Source organism: Panthera leo, chromosome B3 (genome assembly GCF_018350215.1).
Source record: "Panthera leo isolate Ple1 chromosome B3, P.leo_Ple1_pat1.1, whole genome shotgun sequence".
NCBI classification, from domain to species: domain Eukaryota; kingdom Metazoa; phylum Chordata; class Mammalia; order Carnivora; family Felidae; genus Panthera; species Panthera leo.
Window position 1 is genome coordinate 101,774,708 of NC_056684.1, and position 24,453 is coordinate 101,799,160.

Below are 24,453 nucleotides of genomic sequence, written 5' to 3' on the forward strand. Positions count from 1 at the left end.
ACACGATTTTTTAAAAAGTCAAAAAGCGACAGGTTTACAATTTAAGCAAGAGTTGACCCCACCTCCCCATTTACAAACAACGTCTTAAAAGTGGTTCACCTGTATCTCTTTGTAGTAACTTAACTAAAAAATGTGCTTAATTGCTCTTTCTTGATTGTTCAAGTTAGATGTTATCTAAACTGTGTCGTCACAAATGAAGATAGAGGTTATCTTACAACTTTTAGTTAACTCAGTAATCAGTGTTTACTTTATGACTGTGTAAATATTTCTCACCACAGAGACAAGTAGCATTCCATGGTTACGTTTCTCACATCCATATTTTTGTTTTCTTCCATGTTTTTAAAAGCTAAGAGGGGGAACTCTGTGTCCCAATACTGTCAGAAATTCTAGGTCTCCAATAATGATCTTCCCCAAACTCAGTACACTGTAAATTATCAGAGCAATTACATATCTATAAAACAGATTATGAAACACAGATGTTGCTTAAAAAATAAACAGTCTGTTCAGAATTACAGGCACTCAGGTCTGCACTCCCCTTCCATGTCACAATACCTCATGTGGCTTTTACATAAGAGTTTTGGCCCTTTGCTTTCAATCCTAAAGGAAAAGAGTAAGAAGAGTAAGGAGGACAAGTCTGCATTGCTCACTTCATCTGCTTACAGAACATGTTATTGAAGAACCACTGCCCCCAGACTTCCCTGTTCCAGCCTCTAAAACTGAAAGTAAATCAAGGAGGCCAGGACTCCCGGTCCACGAGCTATTTTCTTAGAATGCGATGTTAACTTACGATTTTAAAGGTTCTCAACAAGAACCACCTGAGTTACCTGCCTAATCCCAGAACTTTCTTCAGTGTGAGACCAAGACATTAAGGTGGACAGGGATCAAAAATCTAATCCACCTCCAGGTGGAAGGACTCTAAAAATCACAATCCAAACCTCAAATGATCACTTCACATACTTTGGGTTGAGAGCTGACTTATAAGCAAGAACTTTCTTGTTACAAACAATGCTGAAATGAATAAACCTTGTACACAAACACTTTGACACATACACAAATACATGTAAAGGATAAATTCTCAAAAGTAGAATTGTTGGGGTAAAAAAAAAAAAAAAAAATATATATATATATATATATATACACACACACATATACATATATATACATATATAGTTGTTTTCAATGACATGTAGAGGATCTTTCAGAATTTGATCTGTTTTTCTTATACTCAATATGATTTCTAGATCTATATTGTTCAGGACTACATGGTTACAATTAAATTGCATTTTCTATACATCGTGTATACTCACTTCTCTAGGCTAATTAGGGAATGATTTATCATAGATTGTGTTTCTAACCCCAGCACCTCCCCATGTTATATTTGCCTGAGGACAGTCCCTTCTAATGCCACCTGTTTATATCATCTACCCCCACACCTATTCTCTATATCCCTTCAATTTCAAATTCATCCATGTAGTGTTGTTTATAATCTCCTCAATTCCAAGTTCAGCAATGCTCTTACTTTTGCAGAAACAGTGGGTTATAATAAAGGTAGCTCCACACTGATTCACTATAGATCAGTAATTCTGACCCAACAAAAGGAGACATCAGGCCATGGTGCGTGCCATGATGATTTGGAGTACCCTGACCAGTAACAAGGAGAAAAATATGATCATTTCTCAGAAAGAAACTGAGAGGGCCCCTCCTCTCAGAGATTATCTCCTCTCAAAGAAAATAAAATTATTTTCATTCAACTGTACTTAGAAAAGGTAAGTATCTTTTGACTTAGATCAAATCCCTTTTAGAAATAATTTTAGCAAAAGTCTTCCAGTCTGTGTTTAGACAGAAAGCCACATTAAACAAAATATGATTGCCTCAACCACATGAGCAGAGTAGTTAGTACCAGCTTTGTTAAAGATACAAGTCTGAATGCTTATTGCATTTGGCAGTTTAGTGATTTGATTTTTGCTGAAAATAATGTTTTGAAGTATTGGACAACCAGAGAAATTAAAGAAACGTCTGTCCCATATCCTCTAGGAGAACATTGGCCATAATCTTTGAGACCCAATTTGATAATAAATGTATTACGACTTTAACACAAAAGTAGAACAATGAAAATATTGTCCACTTAGGAATATATTACATTTTTAAAATGATACTCAATGTTGGTAATACTTTGTCTGGAAGCAATCTGGAATATTTACCAAAAGTCTTTGTGTGTGTGTGTGTGTGTGTGTGTGTGTGTGTGTGTGTGTGTGCGTGCGCGCGCGCGCACTTAAATTTCCTCCTGAGAACAGTTTTCCAATAACCTCAAAACACACTCTTCCATTTACAAACAATTGATGTACTAATCACAAATCATTCTCATCTATTTATTAGCTAGTTTCAGTAAAGCCATACATAATCCAAGGTCTTTCTTTACAATGTCCTAGTGTTTTTATTATTATTTTAACAAGATGAACTGTGGTTTTGTATACTGTCATTAGAAAGGACTAAGGATCACAAGCATACTGAAATGCAGAACTCAGATCTCAAGAGTTTTTTTTTTTTTAATGTGAAGATGTGGGATGTGAGATTATAATAAAACAATACAATGGACCCTTGTGCTGTTAGAACTGTTTACTTATCTTGACCCTGTGAAAGTGGATACCAAACCAAATGTTCATTATTAAAACTTAATACAAACACACACACACACACACACACACGAGTGCAAGCAAAACTGGGAAAATCTGAATAAGATTAGTAAATTGTATCAATGTCAGTATCCTGGTTATGATATTGTATGATAGTTTTGTTCAATTTAGCATTGAGGGAAACCATTGCAAAGTATATAAGGGATCTCTGTGCAATGTTTTTCACAATAGCATGTAGACCTACAACTGTCTCAAGAAAATATTCTGTTTAAAAATGTGAATCTGGGGCACCTGGGTGGCTCAGTCAGTTGGGCATCCAACTTTGGCTCAGGTCATGATCTCATGGCTCGTGGGTTTGGGCCCCGCATTAGGCTCTATGCTGACAGCTTGGAGCCTAGAGACTGCTTCAGATTCTGTGTCTCCCTCTCTCTCTGCCCCTCACCCTACTCACATTCTATCTCCCTCTCTCAAAAACAAATAAACATTAAAAAAATTTTAATAAAAAAATAAAAATATGAATCTGCCAAGATAAATGAAGTGCAAAGGTGCCCCTAGGTAAAAGAAGAAATTAATCTGTGTACTATTTAGCTAGGAGACAATTACATATAAAGGGATAACTATATATTGTAGAGTTTGGGAGGTGTCATGACTAGTTCAAGTGAGGTCATCCATTTTTGTTAAGAGAGGGGAAGAGGGAAAGAGGGGGAGTGACTGTTCTATAAATCCATATCTAGAACCTTATTCTTGGGAAATAGAAATGTTTACTATAGCATTATTTATAATAATAAAAAAACTGGAAACAATCTATAAGTTCTTCATTATAAATTTGAGCAATACATGATGATTATTTCCATCATGGAATGTCACATAACCATTTAAACAAAGTTGTAAGATACCAAAGAGGGAAAGACTATATGTACTTTACAGTATCTAAAGAATTAGACAGTTACATGGGGATAACGAGGAGGCAAAGGCTGGCAGAGTATATATCAAAGTGTTAATAATGAACACTAAAAAGAAATTTGAGACAATCTGAGAAAAGGTCAATGCAGAATGGGTATGATATTAAGTAATCATTGTAGATTTTTGTTGGGTGTAGTAATGCGTGTGTGTTTTAAGTCCTTCCTTGCCCTTTATTCACTGGTGTTACATATTGAAGTAAATACAGATGAAATGAAATGATATCTGGACAAATTTGTTCTAAATAATCCAGGAGTGTATATATATTATTTTTACAACTTTAAAATAAATGTTAAGAGTAGTTATCCCTGGACTGTGTGATTATAGGTAACTAGTCCTTTTCTTTATACCTTCCTATATTTTCTAAGTTTTCTATGATGATCAACTAAAAAAATCAGGGGGAAAAAGTAAGATATATTTAGAAAAATCAGACCAGAGAATTAAGTTATTTATACACGGGTAATTGCAGCACTAATTATATTAATCTGGAGACAGTCCCTTTTAAGGGGCAATTTACCTTTAGACTTATCAGCTGAGTGGTTGCAGATGCCCTTAACTGTGGATGGTGGAACCGATTGCTCACAGCTCGCAGAAGGATCCATGCAGCTGCTTTTCTGTCCAAATCACCTGGACTTGGGCCCAGTGGCTTCCTGATGTGTCCCATGGCTCTGAACAGATCTATCTTACACTAGTGGTTCTCAACAAGAGGAACCCACCAAAATAACCAAGGGCAGTTATTTTTTTTCAAAATACAAATACCAAGTAAGTCTTCATAGGGTAGAGACACATATATTATCTAACAGTTCCCCAGGCAATTCTGATTCAAATAAGCAAACTAATATATATTAAATGTAGTATAGGAATAATTCTCTGTGTGTATTAACTTGCTTACATACACCTTAAATATTTTTGGAATTATAAGTAAGAAGGTAGTAAAAACCAGTCATTTGGGGGAGGGGAACTGGGTGGTTGGGGACAGAGAGACTTTTCACTGTGTTTTTTAATTGTATGCAAATGAATGCATTCGCTATCTAAAAATGGTGACAAGTTGGGAAAAAAAATTTTAAGAGCCTCTGCTTTAAACACTCAGCTCATCAGAAGCACTTTTCGTTGCTAAAGTGGTCAAACTTCTGTAAAGTGGACACATTTTTTGGCTGAAATTTTTGCTAAAAAAAGTTTCCAAAAAAGCATCTAATGTTGACCTAAGAACACTATAAATAATAATCTTAATGGATCTCACATTCTGATAGTTACAGAAACCACTCACCACTTTAGAGCGACACATTTTACCATTAAAAGTACAAACAGCTTCCATGGAGGAAAGAGGGTTTTCAATTTACAATAATAGTTAGTAAAGCATTTCATAAAATATCCCTGGTAGTAACTATTGTCTGGCTTACTCACGGGCAGAAGTAAAAGTAAGCTTTTCCTTAATATCATTTGTGCTGTTTGAATTTTGTTCTAAGTACATGTGTTACCAGTATAAAAAAAAATTTTTTTTAAATGTGAGCATTTAAGACCGTATGACCAGATGAAACAATACATGTAGCCAATTCACAACCCTATCTTTGCACTTTTGAGTTCAAAGGACAAGGCCAACTTACATTTTCAAAAATCAGATTCCAATTCAAAACAATGGGGGCTCAGCGTTACAGAGGTCACCTGGAAAAGATTAACTAGCTACAACGATGAGCTGTTACGAGTAATCTAACGGCCTGAGCCCATTGACTAATAGAAAGACCAACAGATGGAGCAACAAGATAGGAACTTCTGTTCTTTAATCCAGTGGCAGTGATGCAAGTCATTTAATCTTCCTAGAGCCCAAACTTGCTCACCGATAAAATAGAAATGTTCTTTATTCAAGAAGACTGTCAAGAAAATAATACTGTGGGAAGTTCTATTGAATGTTTACCCCACTTTAAAAGAGCACCTTGGGGATGCCTGGGTAGCTCAGTCAGTTGAGCATCTGACTTCGGCTCAGGTCATGATCTCACAGTTCATGGCATTTCAGCCCTGCATCGGGCTCTGTGCAGACAGCTTGGAACCTGGAGCCTGCTTCAGGTTCTGTCTCCCTCTCTCTCTCTGCCTCTCCCCCACTCACTCTGTTTCTCTCTCTCTCAAAAATAAATGAACATTTTTTAAATAGATAGATAGATAGATAGATAGATAGATAGATAAGCAAGCACCTTGTAGGAGCACCTGAGTGGCTCAGTCGGTTAAGTGTCTGATGCTCAGGTCATGATCTCCCAGGTTCGTTAGTTTGATCCCTGCATGGGGCTGTCTGATGTCAGCGCAGAGCCTGCTTCAGATCCTCTGCCTCCCTCTCTCTGTCCCTCTCACTCTCTCTCACTCAAAATAAACAAACATTAAAAAAAAAAACAAACAAGCATCTAGTAACAACTTTTCCAGGTTTAACATTGGGTACACATGCACATGTGCACATCACACACACTGTTAAATCTGGAAAATTCTTCTTCCATCCCCCCAAAATTAAAATGCAGGGAACAAATGATCAGTTTTCAAAACTCAGGGTTTCACATTGATTAAAGTTTTTTTTACAGTGCTCTAGTTAAAAAGGACACGAGAATTTATTGTTGACCTATCTATACTTCAAATGCATAAGACCCTTTTTATTTTATAATTATTTTCTAAATATTAAGTTTATGTGGAAAATTCTGTTAAAATATTCAAGGATTGACATAAAAAAATCAATCTCCTCTTACCCCTTCATTGTGAGGTGATTTTGACAACTGCTAAGCAAGAAAAGGTCAAATTAGATTTGAATAAGGACTTCAAGTTTACATGCTCCTAGGTCACAATGAATCAACTTTCAGCAGAATCAACTTTCAATCCAGAAATGAGAAATGAGAAATTTTGCTCTGAGGTTAGTTGTCCTTGGTTAAAGTTACTTTCCAAATGACCAATATGAAATAATCCTGTGGTTCCTGCTAGTTGTTTTAAATTGATTTTTTTAATTTTTTTTTTTTAACGTTTATTTATTTTTGAGACGGAGAGAGACAGAGCATGAACAGGGGAGGGTCAGAGAGAGGGAGACACAGAATCTGAAACAGGCTCCGGGCTCTGAGCCATCAGCCCAGAGCCCGACGCGGGGCTCAAACTCACGGACTGCAAGATCATGTCCTGAGCCGAAGTCGGCCGCCCAGCCAACTGAGCCACCCAGGCACCCCAAAAAAATTTTTTTTAATTTACTAACTTTTCTGTCTCTTTTCAGTTTATCCCTAGGTTGTAGATGTGAAATGACCCTCCAAAGAGAAAAGTCTCCACAAAGAAATTTACCAGTTAAGATAGGATATGACTGTAAAAATTAGTATCATCACACATATAATGGGAAACCCCACAAAAAGACAAACTAGAAAGAAAAATATCCCATTGGTCTATTCACTCAGCACATTTTCAAATAAGAAAAAATCCAGGAAAAAAAGAGGGAGAAGAAACTCATCCTAAAATGAGAAGAAAATCAACAAAGCAGAAGTGTGACAGCCTCAGAGGAAGTTTTCATACATGCCCAGGCATTTCATCCCAGGCTCCCCTCGACACAGCCTTCTCTGCACTGACCAACAGCCAAACCACATCTCTCTGGGCAGCACAGTCAGTTCCAGAAGTTAAAGGATTTCTCAAAAGGTCAGGGTTGTGGACACATTGCTCAAACCAAACAGGAGAATGTAGAAATAAGAGGAAAAGCGGATGGATGTATTAGGGCTGTGTAATACATGTGCTAGGAGTTATCCCAACAGGATTTGTAAGCAAGTCGTAACTACACCATTAGGGAGAGAATAAAAGAAGCTGCTTAAAAACAAGACCTGGTGTGTCACTTCCTTCTCCACCCCAGTCAGCCAGAGCCAGCCTGGTATCCTTACTCAGAGGGCCATACAGATGTAACAGCAGTCAGGCACCCAAACACTCCTACCGTCCAACCCAAACCTTGGAATTCCCCAAGGACAGGACCTCAAAGTGATGTCAAGTCCTGGCGGATTCACTATTTCCAGTCCTATAATAACCCTTCCACCTTAACCAAATCTTGGCAGCCAAGGAAGCCGTGTGGTAGATATTTTAAAACTAAAGCCTATCCAGAAAAGATAGACACCTCCCCCCACCAAAAAAGGAATAAACTCTATTCCATACCTGGGTGGGTGTTACTGGGTTACAAAACTAAAAAGAGCTGTGTCCAAGTTGAAGGGTGAGCCTGTACTACTCAGTGCTGCCTCAGGGTCCAGGCTGCCTTGGGAATAGGAGTTTAAGGTCATGGAGGAATGTCATAGAAGACAGCAGCCCTTTCTCTTCTGCTTAATTGAAGTTTCACTTCATTCGGGCAGCCACAGACATCCCAGCAGTTGACATTTCATGAGCTCACAGGGACTTCTCCAAAAGCAAATGACCAAATAAATGGTAAGGATAGTATAAAAGAAAGGGAGCAAGAGGTGAATCTACAACTTTAAACAGACTTAAGAAACATATCAACCAATGAATAATCCAAAGAAGAAATTAAGAAAATTCTATTTACAATAGCATCACAAAGAATAGAGTAGGTGATGAATACATGGAGCACAAATGATACTTAGGGCAGCAAAAACTACTCTGTATGACAGTGTAATGGTGGATACACATAATTATGCTGTATTATTATATTGTCCAAACCAATAGAAGGTACAACACCAAGAGTGAAACCTAATGTAAACTATGGACTTTGTGTCAATGTTGGTTGATCATTTGTAACAAATGCACCACTCTGCTGTAGGATGATGATAATGGGGGAGGCCACATGAGCATGGGCAGGAGGTATAGGAGAAATCTCTGTATCCTGACCTAAACTGTCTAATAAAGTCTGTTAAAAAAAAAAAAATAATAAATAAAATAAAATAAAATAAAATAAAATAAAATAAAACAAAATAAAATAAAATAAAATAAGACACTTAGGAATAAACTTAACCAAGATGGGGAAAGACTTAAACAGTGAAAACTACAAAACAGTGATGAAAGAAATTAAAGACATAAATAAATGGAAAAAATATCTCATGTTCATGGATTATAACACTTAATATTATTAAAATATTCATACTACCCAAAGAATCTCTACATTCAATGAAATCCCAATGGCCTTTTTTGCAGAAATAGATTTATATGGAATCTCAAAGGACCCCAAATAGCCAAAACCATTTTGAAACAAAGCCGGAGGCCTCACACTCTCTCTCTCATTTCAAAACATATTACAAAGCTACAACAATCAAAATAGTGTAGTTCTAGCATGAAGACATATAGACCAATAGAACAGAATAGACAGCTCAGAAATAAATCCGCATGTTATGATCAAATGATTTTTGACAAAGGTGCCAATGCTACACAATGGGGGAAGACAATCTCTTCAACAATGGTGTTGGAAAAACTAGGCACCCACTTGTAAAAGAATGAAGTTGGACCCACACTTTACACCATACACAAAAATTAACTAAAAATGGATTAAAGATCTAAACGTGAGAACTAAAACTATAAAACCCCTAGAAAAAAGCATAGAGGGAAATCTTCACAACGCTCAAATGGGCAATGATTTCTTGGATATGACACCAAAGGCATAGGCAACAAAAGTAAAAGTAGACAAATGGGACTCCATCAAACCTAAAAACTGTGCATCAAAAGAAGCAAAGACTGAAAAGGCAATCTATAAAATGGGAAAACTATTTGCAAACTATTTATCTGATAAAGGGTTATAAAGAGCTCCCATGCTCAATAACAACAAAATAAATAACCTGATTAAAAAAAAATGGGCATAGGACCCAAGTAGACTTTTCTCCAAAGAAGATATACAAGTGACCAATATGCTTATGAAAAGATGCTCAAGATCACTAATCATCAGTGAAATGCAAATCCAAACCACAATGAACTATTATTTCATGCCCCCTTAGGATGGCCATAAACCAAAAAAGCTGGAAAATAACAAGTTTTGGTAAGAATGAGGAGAAATTAGAACACTTGGTACACTGTTGGTAGCAATGTAAAATGGTACAGCCATTTTATGGAAAACAGAATGGAGGTTCCTGAAAATTTTTTAAAGAATTACCATATAGAGAGAATATAGAAATTCTATAATCCCACTTCTGGGTATATATCCAAAAGAATTAAAAACAGGTTCTCGAAAGAGACTCATAAATATGGAGAATGAACTGAGGGTTGCTGGAGGGATTGTGGGAGAGGGGATGGGCTAAATGGGTAGGGGCATTAAGGAATCGACTCCTGAAATCATTGCTTCACTATATGCTAACTAATTTGGATGTAAATTAAAAAAAAATAATAATAAAGTTTAAAAAAAAGCAGGTTCTCGAGGAGATATTTGCACACCCATATTCATTGCAGTATTATTCACAATAGCCAAGAGGTGGAAGCAATCTAAATGCCCATGAATACATTAATGAATTCTAAAAATGTAGTATATACATTGTGGAATATTATTTAACCTTTACAAAGAAGAAAACCCTGTCATATGCTACAACATAGATGAGTCTGGAGAATATAATGCTCAGTGAAATTAAGCCAGTCACAAAAAGACAAATACTGCATGATTCTACTTTATATGAAGAATCTAAAGTAGTCAAACTCAGAAACAGAAGCAGAATGGTGATTACCAGGGATTGGGGGGAGGGGGAAAGAGTTCAGTGGATATAAGGTTTCAGTTTTACAAAATGAAAAAGGTTCTAGAGATCTGGTGTGCAACAACGTACATATAGCTGTTACTAAGTGTATACTAAAAATGGTTAGGATAGTAAATTTTATGTGTTTTTTACCACAATTAAAAAAAAAACAGATCAACCAATTGCAATGTATGGAACTCATCTGTAGCTTGATTCAAATAAGCAATGAATAAATTTATGAGACAATGAGGGAAAATTGAATGCCGACTGGATATTTGATATTAAAGCATCATTTTTTGTGTGTGATAATGGATTTTTTTTTATGTGATTCCTCTCCTTTTAGATAATCAAATATTTCATGGGTGAGATAATATCTGGAATTTGCTTTGAAATAATCCAGCGGGGATGGGAGGTAACGGAGGAATCAAGATGGCCATGAGTTGAGACTTATTGAAGCTAGGTGATGGGTACATGGGGGTCACGTAATTATGTACTATCTACTGTTATGTATGTTTTTTTCTTTTTTTAAATTATTTTTGGGGCGCCTGGGTGGCTCGGTCGGTTAAGCGTCCAACTTCGGCTCAGGTCATGATCTCACGGTCTGTGGGTTCGAGCCCCATGTTAGGCTCTGTGCTGACAGCTCAGAGCCTGGAGCCTGCTTCGGATTCTGTGTCTCCCTCTCTCTGTGACCCTCCCCCGTTCATGCTCTGTCTCTCTCTGTCTCAAAAATAAATAAACGTTAAAAAATTTTTTTAAATTATTTTTTACGAAAAAATTTTGTTAACGTTTATTTATTTTTGAGAAAGAGACAGAGTGTGAGAGGGGGGAGGGGTAGAGAGACAGGGAGACACAGAATCCGAAGCAGGCTCCAGGCTCTGAGCTGTCAGCACAGAGCCTGACGCAGGGCTCGAATTCACGGACCACAAGATCATGACCTGAGCTGAAGTCAGACGCTTAACCGACTTACCCAGGTGCCCCTGTTTTTTTTTCCATAGTAAAGACTAAAATAAACATAAACCAGGTACCTCAGGGGAGGGGGGGCGGCTATCGTGTATTTATACTTCGCCTTGAACTCATCTACTGAGACTCCCTCTTCTCACCATCAACAAGTGGACCCAGGCCCTTCAGGGTGAATCCAGGTGTTCTGTGTTGGCAGCATTCTCTAAGACCTTTGGTGTCTGCAACTGCTCTTTCCCTAAGCGACAAAACAGGGAACTCAGCCAATCTTTAAAAGTGAAAAAACTCAGGGGCAGCAACTTGGGCTTAGTTGAGCAGCTCGTTGTTGTACTGAGTTATGGTTTTAGGAATGTGGTATTTCAATAAGCATTTCTAGATTGGGTGGCTAGATTCACTGCCCAACAGTCCACAGAGTCCTTGAAGGAGCAGCAGGCCGCTCCAGAGCCCCAGCATCTGGGCACATGGACATTAGTGAAAGGCAGGGGCCTCTGCCTAGGTGGAGCAGCAAATGGGGAGAAGAACCCCAAAGGAGGTATGGACAAGGGCACCAGACACAGAAAAGAGGCAGCAAAACCTTTGCACTTCGTTGGAAGTTTTGCCCAAAGCAGGCTCTTCCCTAGAAGAAGGAGGGAAACTCTCTTGCACTCCCAGCACTGCCTGGCTCCCTGCCCCAGCCTGCTCTTCCTCCAACAGCTCCCACACAGAAACAGCACCAGTTCTCAGGAGGCTGATGTTTTTCAAACTTAGATTTAGGACAATAGGGACATGAGGGCCACTCAGACTCCTCACTCTTACCCCAGACCTCCTCTTCCCTTACCAGCCAGAGGGTGAGGACAGTAATACCCAAACCAAATACCAAAGGAAGACAGAGAACCCCAGGTTAATTTCTACTGCCACTGGGATTTATATTTTAATAGCTTGATGACTGAGGGAAGCCCTTATGATGGGTATCTTTGGTAAAAGAGAATACAATTAAAATAATCTATTGTTATATCTATACAAGTGGTTCAGAAAGAAACTACTTTCACAAGAAACTATGGTATAACACTTTAATAATTTCAATAGAACCAACTTCAGGAACAGATGCACGCATACATAAAATTCAAACAATTGAACAGTGTACTTAAATGCATCAAATTCTTAAAAATCCCCAAAATGGATTCACAGATATGAAAATTTTAAAGTACTGCAGACTAGAGTAAAACAGACAAGATTATTACTTTGCATTTACCAATAAGACAATAGCCTGTAGATACATTAGACCTTTATGAGAACACTTGTAGGAAATGTTAGAGACTCATTAAAAAGGAATACAATTGATCTCAGAAAGATGAATTTATAGCTAATAATTTCTTTGGTCCTCCAAATCACATCTTTTTTTTACTTTAAAATACCAAACATGAGTTGAGTGCTTAATTCCAGTTCTTAAATGTCTAAACATTAAGCAGGATAATGTTTATATCAGATTAGATTTTTTTAAAGGAACTCAGAATGAATTAACACTGTATTTCAGAAACTCCAAGTATAGAAAAATATAGAAAATAGAAGTAGGGAAGAATTTTTTTTTTTTTAAACATTACTTCTGGGGGCGTCTGGGTGGCTCAGTTGGTTAAGCAAACAACTCTTGGTTTCAGCTCAGGTCATGATCTCATGGGTTTGTGAGATCAAGCCCTGCATTGGGCTCTGTGCTGACAGAGCAGAGCTTGCTTGGGATTTTCTCTCTCCCTCTCTCTCCCTCTCTCTCTCTCTCTCTCTCTCTGCCCCTACTCTGCGCATGCGCGCTCACTCTCTCTCTCAAAATAAATAAATAAACTTAAATAAATAAATAAACAGCACTTCTGCCACCATGTCCCATCATAAGTCAAATGACATCAAAGTGGCAGATTTAGGACCATCAAGGTTAAAGAAAGCACTGCAATTAGTTCTTAAGGTAACAGAATAAATCTGAAGAGCATGAGGTCAACCAAATAAGAGACTTTTCCATGGAATGACTGTGGTTGTGTTTTTGCAGGGGAGTTGGGTTTTTCTTTGTTGTTTTAATTTGGCCCACACTGCCCCAGTGGAGGAAATTTCAGGTAGTCATTAATAAGGCAACAGCTTCCTGGAAGAAAAGACCTATATACCACTTGAACAGTTACACTGAAGACAAGACCCACAGGGACCACAAGAGGAGCCAATATGGGGGCTTCCTATATGTTCCAGTAATTCCAGAAAATTACAGTGCATTTTCATAGGCACCAACAATGCAGCTTTCATTAAACATTGGATATCGGTCACAATGCAGTCCACAGTTAGTTCATTCTGCCATCTTTCATATTCACAGAAGCTATGGTTCTGCAGACCTGAAAATGATGGACATTCTCAAAAGTTTCTGGAAATACATAGAAAAATACTTGATAAGACTTTAAAAAAAGTTTTGAGGCATCTACAAGGAATACACAAAGTAAGCTTGCAAGAGACTTCTAAAGGTAAAATTGTGAGGACTAGTTATTTGCAGTGTTGGTACTTAAGTCTCATAAAATAACGGCTTTTTAAAAAATGGCAAAGGTAGCTACACTCTAAGTGGTGTGATATTCGCATCAAGGCACAGAGAGTTAAATGTCTAAATCCCTGTATGTTGACATGGGAATACATTCGTAAACAAAAGGAACAAATTCTTTGTACTTGAATTTAAAAAAGAACAGAAAGTAGAAACGTGCCTTTTTAGCTCATAGTAAAATCAAAAACATAGATATCCTACCACCTTCCCTTTCATGACTAACATTATAACTGGACAGTTAAAAAAATAAATATATAAAAAATAAAGTGCCCTGGCAGTTTATGAAATGTGATTATGGTGGAGCCTGTTGGACTTTGTGTTTGCAGAGCAATGCTGCATGCCGTACAGGAATTATTTTAAGCACTACACCATTTTTGTTTGGGGAGGGGGAAAAAAAACAGTATATTGGCCATAATTTCCTCCCATTCCCAAAATTCCTACGCTTATGAACCCAATTACCATAGTATTTGAACAAAATACTTGAGTTTTTCTTCCTTTCCAGCACCCAATGGTTATCCAAATGGCAGTGGTTTTGTGCATGTAACTTACACTATTTGGCAGTTTCCTTGACAGTTACCACTAAAAGGTGGCAAGAAGAAAGTAGAGGGCTCACCCCTTTATTAATTACTTTTATTTCATTGCTATAAATAATTATTAAACACAATTAGTGACAAGGGATAAAGTTCACATCTGTAACAACTGGAAACAGAATGTACAAACAGTTAAGACCAGACAAACAATGTTTCTAGTGGCACGATCTGCAAACCACAGGACACACGCTGAAGTTCAGCTCTTAATGAGAGTTAGAAACTCTTCCCGAGTCTTTGGATCTTCCCGGAACACACCCAACATCGTGCTGGTCACAGTTTTGCTGTTCATTTTCTGTACCCCTCGCATTACCATACACATGTGTCTACAAAACAAGACAACAAAGGTGGCTTAAAGAAATCGACAGTTGCTGGTTTGGTTTTTAAAGTAAGAAGCAAGCCAAAAAGTTAAATCTGATTATACTGAGTTCACGGCTACCAGCTGTATCCAATATCACTGCTTAGACAGATTTGACCTGAAGTTTTCATTAAGTTTCTCAGTGGTTGAGTCTTTGATGCATCTAGCAGAAGGGGAAAAAAAGGAATTTTCTTTCTTGTGAAAATACTACAAGGGGTCCGCAGAAATACAACAACTTCTGGATAAAAAATACAGAATTTTCACTTGAACGGTCTTTAGGACCCAGACAACACAATGCTAGCTTAGGTGCTAGGAGAAATACTGAAGTATGCTGGTCTCACCAGGCGAATCCAGAGAACGGTGACCACAGTGAGCCTAAGCAACCTGATGAGGCCAGACAGCATGCACAGCACAGAGCTCATGCCATGCCAGGAGAATGGAGAAGATGTGCGCAATTCCCATAATTCATTCTAACTTAAATAAGTGTCTTCAGGTGCCCTGTGCACACAGTCTTAGCTCCATTTTTTAAAACGTGTGACAAAATATCAGGAAAAGTCTGCATAGAGCAACAAAGAGCTAAAGAAGAAATCAAGAGAAGACATAAAATGCTACAGTTGCACAAATCACTACACTGATGACTCCCTACACCTCCATAACCCTCACCAAAAACAAAACAAAGCCTGTCTCCTGTACCCAGGTTCCTATATCAACAACACAGTAAGTGAAAGAGGTTAAAAAAAAGCTTCAGTCTCAGAGACAGAAAATGGGACAGTGTCAATTGTGTGCCACCACCCAGCGCTGGGAAAAGAGCAGCACTAAATATCACTTCCATGCACCACAAGGACATTATGAAAGGCAAACATAGACTTACGTTGCTTCCACCACCACCCCAACTCCAGCGGGCCGCAAGGCTTCTGTGATGGCTACTGCGATTTGTTTTGTAAGACGCTCTTGAACTGTGGGTGTGACAAGAAGCTCGGTTTAGGAGTCTGACACACCCAGCCGTCTTTAGAGTATTTGTTGTCTTTAGAATATCTGAAGTCTTAAAAAGCAGACTTCTGTGAGGTTTGAGAGCCAAGGCACACCAGCTTTTCCCAGTTTGCTTTGTCTGCTGCCTGGCCCACAGGGGGCAGCTGTTCAATTCCCTCACCTGCAGAATAAGTACTGACGGGGGCTCAGCACCACTGGAGGGAATGGTAAGAATGACAGCTGTCTCTTAGGTGTGCAGTGAGACCAACAGAATATTGATAACAAGCACCTCCATGCAAATGAACAAATAGCTCGCAACAGGATTAACAAAGGCGCTACAGTCCAAGTATTGAATTGTATGTAAAGCTGGAGACCAACCATTTAACCTAAGCAATGCAGTTCCTGTGCTGAATAAACAACTCATCTCTGAAAACACATTAAGAGTGTTCACTGCAGCACTGCATCTATTTGAAAACTGACAAAATTTTCAAATATCTATTAGAGCAGGAAATGGTTAAATCAAGCCCCAGCACGGCCGTACAATGGAATGCTAAACAGCCAGCAAAATCAATGAGATAGTTATATGCATGTGGGGAAAAAAACATGTTTTATTTGTTAAGTGAAAAAAAATAGGGGGGGGGAAGTGAAGCCCATTACATACAATATGAGGCCATTTAAAAATATAATAAAAATAAATCGATTTCAAAATGTTGGTAGATGCATGAAATACGAAGGAGTGTGCAAATACATCAATGATTTCTTCTGGAGGCTTGAAACACTGCAGACTTTCCCTTTCTATCTTATATTCCTATGAGGTTTTGATTTTGGTAAGTCGCATGTATTCTACTTGAAATAAGAACAACAACCAAAAATACTTTTTCCTTAAGAAAAAAAATGTTTTTCTGTAAATAAAAGTTTAAAAGTTTACCTTGTAATCGTCTACTATAGATTTCTACAATCCTAGAAAAGAAAGAATCGTTTTAGTTAATCATAAATTAGTTTGAAGTGGAATTCATAAGGCTTCTTCAAAAGACTAAAAGGACTTTATTGAAGCAATTGTAGGGTGTGGGCAGGAGATTGAATCTTCTAAGAGGGGAAAAGATACAAAAACTAATGGAAATGAGAAGAGGGAGGGTCTTGAGGAGACCACTAAGCATGACACAGAGTGGTACTTCCCAATGTCCCCAAAGAGAGAGAATTAGATGAACATTCACTTAGGAAAAACACAATGGGACGTAAGTTTAGAGCTCCCAAGTCATCAATTTTAGGCCAAGTCTCAAGTGTTCTAATTAATCATATTGTTTAATCACAGCTTAAAGTTCAAGTTAAAAATAAAAGACTATTTGTTAATTAATAGCAGGCCACTGTCAACTATTGTACCCACTAAACCTATTAGGATAATCAGATTAGAACTGAACAGACTTCTTCAGACATCTCTTTATAAGATAGATCTATATAAGCACTCAATACGATTAACTCCCCAAATTAAAAGCCTCCTGATCTTAGCTTATAACACAATCTGTCAAGTGATGGATTTTCCACTTTCAACATCTTTCACTCTAACTTGTGAAATGTAAAGACGGCCACGTGAATTACTCATTTGAGGATAACAATTCATGTTAAGGATCTTTTTTCAAAATTTGGCTTTTTAGTCCTGAATTTGGACTCAATTTAAGGATCACCTCACCTATGAGGCATTTTATGGCTCTTCCTCCCACCACTATGCTGCTCAGATAAAACTGAAAAGTTCCTTTATATCCATTACAGCCAATAAAGTCAGTAATGGGTATGCCACCCTGTTTACCACTCATCCTGAAGGCAGGAGCCACCCTGATTCTTCTTCGTGTTTCTAGTAGATTTATAACATTGAAGGAATACATGTTTTCAATTTTGAACAAAAACCTGAGGAAGGATGGTATTCAAGCTCCTGGATAGGTCTCATTTCTTCCGGACCAAATCTTTCTATATATTTCTTCTGACAGTTCTCCAGCTGATTATTTTCTGTTGTATTAATAGGAGATGCCATTAATTTAAAAATTAGTCATGTTGGGGTGCCTGGGTGGCTCCGTCTTGATTTCAGCCCAGATCACAATCTGACAGTTCATGAGATGGAGCCTGCATCGCACTCCATGCTGACAGTGTGGAGTCCGCTTGGGATAATCTGTCTCCCTCTCTCTCTGCCCCTCGCCAGCTGCGTGTGCTCTCCTTCCCTCTCTCTCTCAAAAATAAACTTTAAATAAATAAATAAAATAAAAATTAGTAATGTCTTCCTTCTCATAGTTATTTCTTTCTCTCGAGAATTTCAGGTACAACATTAGACAACAGTGATAATATTAGGCATCCATATTTTGCTCTACACTTTAACAGGAATGCCTCTAACATTTGCTATCACCCATGATGCCTGCCTGTTTCTGGCAGATAGCCACTCTCCTGCCAAAGGAAAGCCATTCATGTAGATCATTAATTGAGTGCCTTCTACATGTATGATTATGTGATAAGCAGGGCCCCTGTGCTCAGTTTATAATTTATTCCTAGTTTATTCATTTTTCATTTTTTTTTTAAATTTTTTTAACGTTTATTTATTTTTGAGACAGAGAGACACAGAGCATGAATGGGGGAGGGGCAGAGAGAGAGGGAGACACAGAATCGGAAGCAGGCTCCAGGCTCTGAGCCATCAGCCCAGAGCCTGACGCGGGGCTCGAACTCACGGACCATGAGATCGTGACCTGAGCTGAAGTCGGACACCCAACCGACTGAGCCACCCAGGCGCCCCCATTTTTCATTTTTAAGTAAGCAGTAGGCATTGAATCTCTGTCTTCTCAGCATTAAAAATAATCATATAGCTTCCCTGAATTAAAAAAAAAAATCTTTATTTTGCCCTCTTCCTTGAAGATAATTTGTTGAGAGGTATTTGTTGAAAGTAGAATTCTAGGGGCACCTGGGTGGCTCAGTCGGTTGAGTGTCTGACTTTGGCTCAGGTCATGATCTTGCAGTTTGTGAGTTCAAGCCCCATGCCGGGCTCTGTGCTGATAGCTCAGAGCCTGGAATCTGCTTTGGATTCTGAGTCTCCCCCCGCCTCTCTCTCTGTCCCTCCCCCCACTCACACTCTCTCTCAAAAATAAGCAAATATTAAAAAGAAAGAATTCTAATTTGACACTGATATTTGCCTTTTAACGTTGCCATTAGCAAACAATCATCAGTCTAATTGTCATTACCCCCTTAGGTAATATTTTTCTCTGCCACTGCTTTTATGACATTTCAGAATGTGTACCCTGAGGTTTTTTATGTTGTGTCAGGTGGGGGTTTAATTTTATTTGCCCTGTTTGGGATTCATTAGGGTCCCTAAATCTAAAGACTATGTTTTTTTCCATGTGCTCCCCAAAACTTTTCAGCCATTACCTTCTCTAATATTGCACCTACCCCATTACCTCTGTGATCTCCAGGAATTTCAATCAAGGACATATTAGACCTCTTCAGTCTTCCATGTCTCTTACATTCTCACTCATATTTTCCACCTAGTCCTCTGTGTTACATTCTGTGCTATTTCTTCAGACCTTTCTTCTAGTTCACTATTTTTTACTGTGTCTAACCTGCTATATAATGTAACTGTATTGGGCTTCAATCCAATTATCACTTTTTTTTTTTCCTAGAAGTTTTGTTTTTGTTTTTTTTTTTTATAAGAAGAACCTTTTTTTTTTTTTTTTTTTTTTTTTTTGAGACAGAGAGGGACAGAGCATGAACAGGGGAGGGGCAGAGAGAGAGGGAGACACAGAATCCGAAGCAGGCTCCAGGCTCTGAGCTGTCAGCACAGAGCCTGACGCGGGGCTCGAACTCACAAACCGTAAGATCATGACCTGAGCCGAAGAAGACGCATAACCAACTGAGCCACCCAGGCGCCCCAGAAGTTTTGTTTTTTTAATATAATTCTGAAAATTTGCCAAACTTTCAGTACTCTTATTTTCTAACGTATTCGTTGTATATTCTGCATCTGCTAGCTTCAGTCTCTTCCCTGTTTGACTATTTGTTTCATCTGACTCTGACCCATGGTAGGTTTGGTTTTTTTTGTTTTTGTTTTTACTTTTGGTGAACTCATGCTCCTTGGAATTCTTTGAAGCTGAAATAAAAGTGCATCAGAGAATGAGCACTTGTCTCTGCCAGGTGCTGGAAGGCTACCTCATTGGGAACCTCTGAAATTAAATTACTGCCTTGGATTTTCTGAGGACCACACATGGTGATGTGAATTTTGAACCCAAATCCTTGTGAATACATAGTTATGGGTTCTTTTTCTTGCACTCCCCAGAACAAAGCTAACAGGTAATATCTCTCCCAATTTGGGGTGGGATAGGGAGGACAGAACCCTGACTTTGACTCCAGTGCCAGCTAATTCTTGTGAATTCTCACTGGAATTGCTTACACTTCCACCAATGTTTGAAATGTTCACACACATTATATCTCAGTATGCTATACTAGGAGGGATATCATTACCATCTAGTTTACCATACTCCCAGAATCTATAGTTCTTGGGAGTTAACCTCCTTGGGTCATGATGAAAACAATACTTGTGCCTGTTAGAGTTGTTTTTTTGGTTTTTTTTTTGTTTGTTTTTGGTATTTAGGATTTTTACAACTACGTTTATAAGTGAGATTAGTCTATAATCTTTTTAAGTGCTAGCTTTATCAGACTTTTACCAGGAATAGGTAGCTTTATCAAATTAATTATATAGCTTTTCAGGTTTACCTGAATAATTTATGCAACATTGGAATTAGTGGTTACTTGGAAGCTGCCTATTAAATTGACCATCCACTTCTTTCCCTCCCACCCAACTCACATTACTTTGACTTTTTCTAATGGTTACTAGTCTATATAAGTTTTCCAACTCTTGGTTCATTCCCTTCTCCATCTTTTTTTTTTTTTTTTTAACTTATTAAGATGTAAAGTTTCTAAAACATACTTCTAGTTACATAGCCTCTCATTTCTGGGTATAAATCTTTCTCCTCTCAGGCTTCTAAGCAATCTATGATGTATGATCTTTTCGGTTTATGTTTTCTATTCTTTTTTAATTTTCTAATTTAATCTTTTGATTTTCTTCTTTCCCATTTGTTCTATTAAGCTTGCTTTACAAATTCTTTTTCTTTAAAAAAAAATTGGATGCTTAACTTACTTGTAGTGTTTCTTTTTAAAAAAAATTTTTTTTAATGTTTATTTACTTTTGAGAGAGACAGAGACAGAATACAAGTAGGTTAGGGGCAGAGGGAGAGGGAGACACAGAATCCGAAGCAGGCTCCAGGCTCCAAGCTGTCAGCACAGAGCCCGACGCGGGGCTCAAACTCACAAGCTGTGAGATCATGACTTGAGCTGAAGTCAGTCGCTCAACCCACTGAGCCACCCAGGCGTCCCTGTAGTTTTTCTTATTTAATAATGAAAGCATTTGTGGCTAAAAATTTATCTCCAAAGTGCAGGTTTTTAAAATTTTCATCTTTACTGAGGTATAATTGACATAAAAATTATAAAGATATTTACAAGTGTATGTAAGATATTTAAAGTGTAGACTGTGATTTGATATATGATGCACTGTGGAAAAATCCCATCTAGTCAATTAATACACCCATCACCTCACATATTTATCTTTTTTTTCCCCCCAGTAAGAACGATGAACACTGGAGTACAGATATCTCTTCAATATCCTATCTTTATTTCCTTTGGATATATACCCACAAGGATTGCTGAATCATATGCTAGTTCTATTTTTAATTTTTTGAAAAATCCCCATACTGTTTTCCATAGAGGCTGCACCAGTTTACATTCCCACCAAGAAAGTACAAGGATTCCCTTTTCTCCACAGTCCCACCAATACTTGTTTCTTTTTTATAATTCTGTAGCCATGCTAACAGATGTGAGGTGATATGTCATTGTGGTTTTGATTTGCATTTCCCTAATGATTAGTGAAATTGAGCACCTTTCACTTACCTGTTGGCCATATGTATAACTTCTTTGGAGAAATGTCTTTTCAGTTCATTTGCCTATTGTTAAAAATTGGATTGTTTCTTTGCTATTGTGTTGTAGGAGTTCTTTATATTTTTTTGCACATTAACCCCTTACCAGTTATGTAACTTGGAAATATTTTCTCCCATTCTGTAGGTTGCTTTTTCATGGTTTCCTTTGCTATGCAGAAGTCTTTTAGTTTGATGCAGTCCCACTTATTTGTTTTGTTGCTTTTACTTTTCCAGAAAATCATCACCAAAACCATTGTCAAGGAGCTTACCCCCATGTTTTCTTCTAGTTTTATGGTTTTAGGTCTTATGTTCAATCCGTTTTGAGTGGATTTTTGTGTATGGTATAAGAAAGGTATCCAGTTTTCCTAACACCATTTTTTAAAGTTCATTGATTTTTTTTTTTTTAGTAATTTCTGCACCCAACATGGAGCTCAAACTCATGAACCCAAGATGAAGAATCACACACTCTACCTACTGAGCCAGCCAGGTGGCCCCCCCAGTACCATTTGTTGAAGAGACTATCCTTTCTCCATTCTTTGCTCCTTTGTCATAAACTGGTCATATATGCATGGGTTTATTTCTGAGCTCTCTATTCCATACCTTTGGCCTATATGTCTGTTTATATGCCGTTGCCATTCTGGTTTGATTTTATAGCTTTGTAATTTAGTTTAAAATCATAAAGTGTGATACCTCTAGCTTTTTTGTTCTTTCTCAAGATGGCTTTGACTATTCAGGGTCCTTTGTGGTTCCATACAAATTTTAGGATCATTTTTTCTATTTCTGTGAAAATGCTGTTGGAATTTTGAAAGGGATTGCATTGAACCTGTAGATTATTTTAGGTAGCATGGACATTTTAACAATATTAATTCTTTTAATCCAATAACATGAGATATTTATTTGTATCTTCTTCAGTTTCTCTCATTAATGTCTTATAGTTTTCAGTGTACAGATATATCACCTCTTTGATAAAATTTATTCCTAGGTATTGGTGCAATTGTAAATAGGATTGTTTTCTTAATTTCTTGGACAGTTTGTTAACGTATAGAAACACACTGACTTCTGGATATTAATTTGTATCCTTTATAATTAGTTCTAACAGGTTTTTGATGGAGTCTTAAGGTTTTTTTCTTAAATTTATTTATTTTCAGAGACAGTGAGATTGTGTGGAGTATGTATGAGGGAGGGGCAGAGAGAGAGGGAGAGAATCCCAAGCAGGCACCATGCTGTTAGCACCGAGCCCAACATGGGGCTCAATCCCACGAACCATGAGATCATAACCTGAGCCGAAATCAAGAGTTGGATACTCAACTGACTGAGCCACCCAGGTGCTCCTTTAGGGTTTTCTATATATAATATCATGTCATCTGCAAATAGAGACAGTTTTATCTCTTCCTTTCTGACCTTGATGCTTTTTTCTTGTTGTATTGCTCTGGCTAGTATTTCTGATGCTACATTGAATTAAAGTGGTGAAATAGGGTATCCAGGTGTTCTTGTGTTGTTCCTGATATTAGCTGAAAGCTTTTCCTCATTGACTGTGATATTAGCTATGGGCTTCTCATATATGGCCTTTATTATGAGGCACACTGCCTTTATATCCAGTTTGTTGAGAGTTTTCATCACAGATGGATTTTGTCAAATGTTTTTCTACATCTGTTGAGATTACCATATGACTTATACTTCATTTTGTTAATGTGGTTTATCACTGCATACATCGAAACATCCTTGTATCCCTGGAATAAATCCCCCTGGATCAGAGTGTATGATCCTTTTAATGTATTGTTCAATTCAGTTTGCTGGTATTTTGCTGAGAATTTTTATATCTATGTTCGTCAGGGATATTGGCTTATAGTTTTCTTGTATAATTTTCTGTTTCAATATCAGGTTTAATGCTGGCCTTGAGAAATGAATTTGAAAGTATTCCCTCCTATTCTATTTTTTAGAAGAGTTTGAAGAGGATTGGTATTAATTTCAAAGTGCAGTTTTTTACTTTGAATTGCACACACTGACATACAGTGTTTGTATCATTATGATTTTCTATCACATCAAAGGGATTTAAAAGAAATTTAACTTCCAAATAGTTGGTTTTTAAAAATAATTTATTACTATATAGTTTCTTAGTACACAATAGTCTGTTCATTTTTTTTTAAGTTACAGCTAGTTTTGTGACCAAAATCCTATTACTCTGCTTTGTATACCCTTTTTTGTACATCTCAACCAAACATTGAGAGGTAATTGGTGTTCCCACTCACTTCTTTGGAGTTTGTCAGTTTCTCTATGTATTTCATCTAGCTCCTGTTCTGTTTTGAACCCATTTGACAAAAAAGATTCATGACCACTTTTATTATGCAAACTTCAATATAAGAGGACCCACCTTGTCTCCGTTGATAAATTTTGCATTTTCAGCTTTTGTAATTTTTTTTTTTTTTTTTTTTAGAGAGTGAGCATGAGTGGGGGAGGGGCAGAGGAAAGGAGAGAGAAAATTTCAGGCAGGCTCTGCACTTCCAATGAGGGGCTCAATCCCAAGACCCTGGGATCATGACCTGAGCCAAAATCAAGAGCCGGACACTTAACCAACTGAACCACACAGGCATCCCTGTAATTTTTTTTAAATAAAGGGGGCACGATTAGGTACTTATAAAATCTGTGTTAGGTCCTGTTTCCTGTGTTGCATTATGCTTTCTCTCCTCTTCCTCCTCCTATGACAACTGGGAAAGTAATCTGGTGACACCTTTGCAGGTAGATGGTATAATTTAACCCTTGCAAATCTTAACAGTATTTTTGATGCCTTCATATAACTTGACTTGTCACCAGGCTGC

The 24,453-nt window shown here is 37.6% G+C and overlaps 1 protein-coding gene across 4 annotated transcripts in view; it reads right to left on the minus strand.

The window, feature by feature from the left end:
• Positions 1 to 24,453, minus strand: part of GCH1 (GTP cyclohydrolase 1) — an 82,627-nt gene that overhangs the window by 22,696 nt on the left and 35,478 nt on the right. For 2 of the 4 annotated variants that reach the window (XM_042943289.1, XM_042943288.1), the window contains 2 exons: positions 16,573 to 16,604; positions 15,547 to 15,631 (listed from right to left, as the gene is read on the minus strand). In XM_042943289.1, the coding sequence (XP_042799223.1) occupies positions 15,547 to 15,631; positions 16,573 to 16,604 (117 nt within the window). Of the gene's footprint in view, positions 1 to 12,958; positions 14,644 to 15,546; positions 15,632 to 16,572; positions 16,605 to 24,453 lie in introns of those variants that run through there. The other 2 variants (XM_042943291.1, XM_042943290.1) reach the window with 2 other exon arrangements.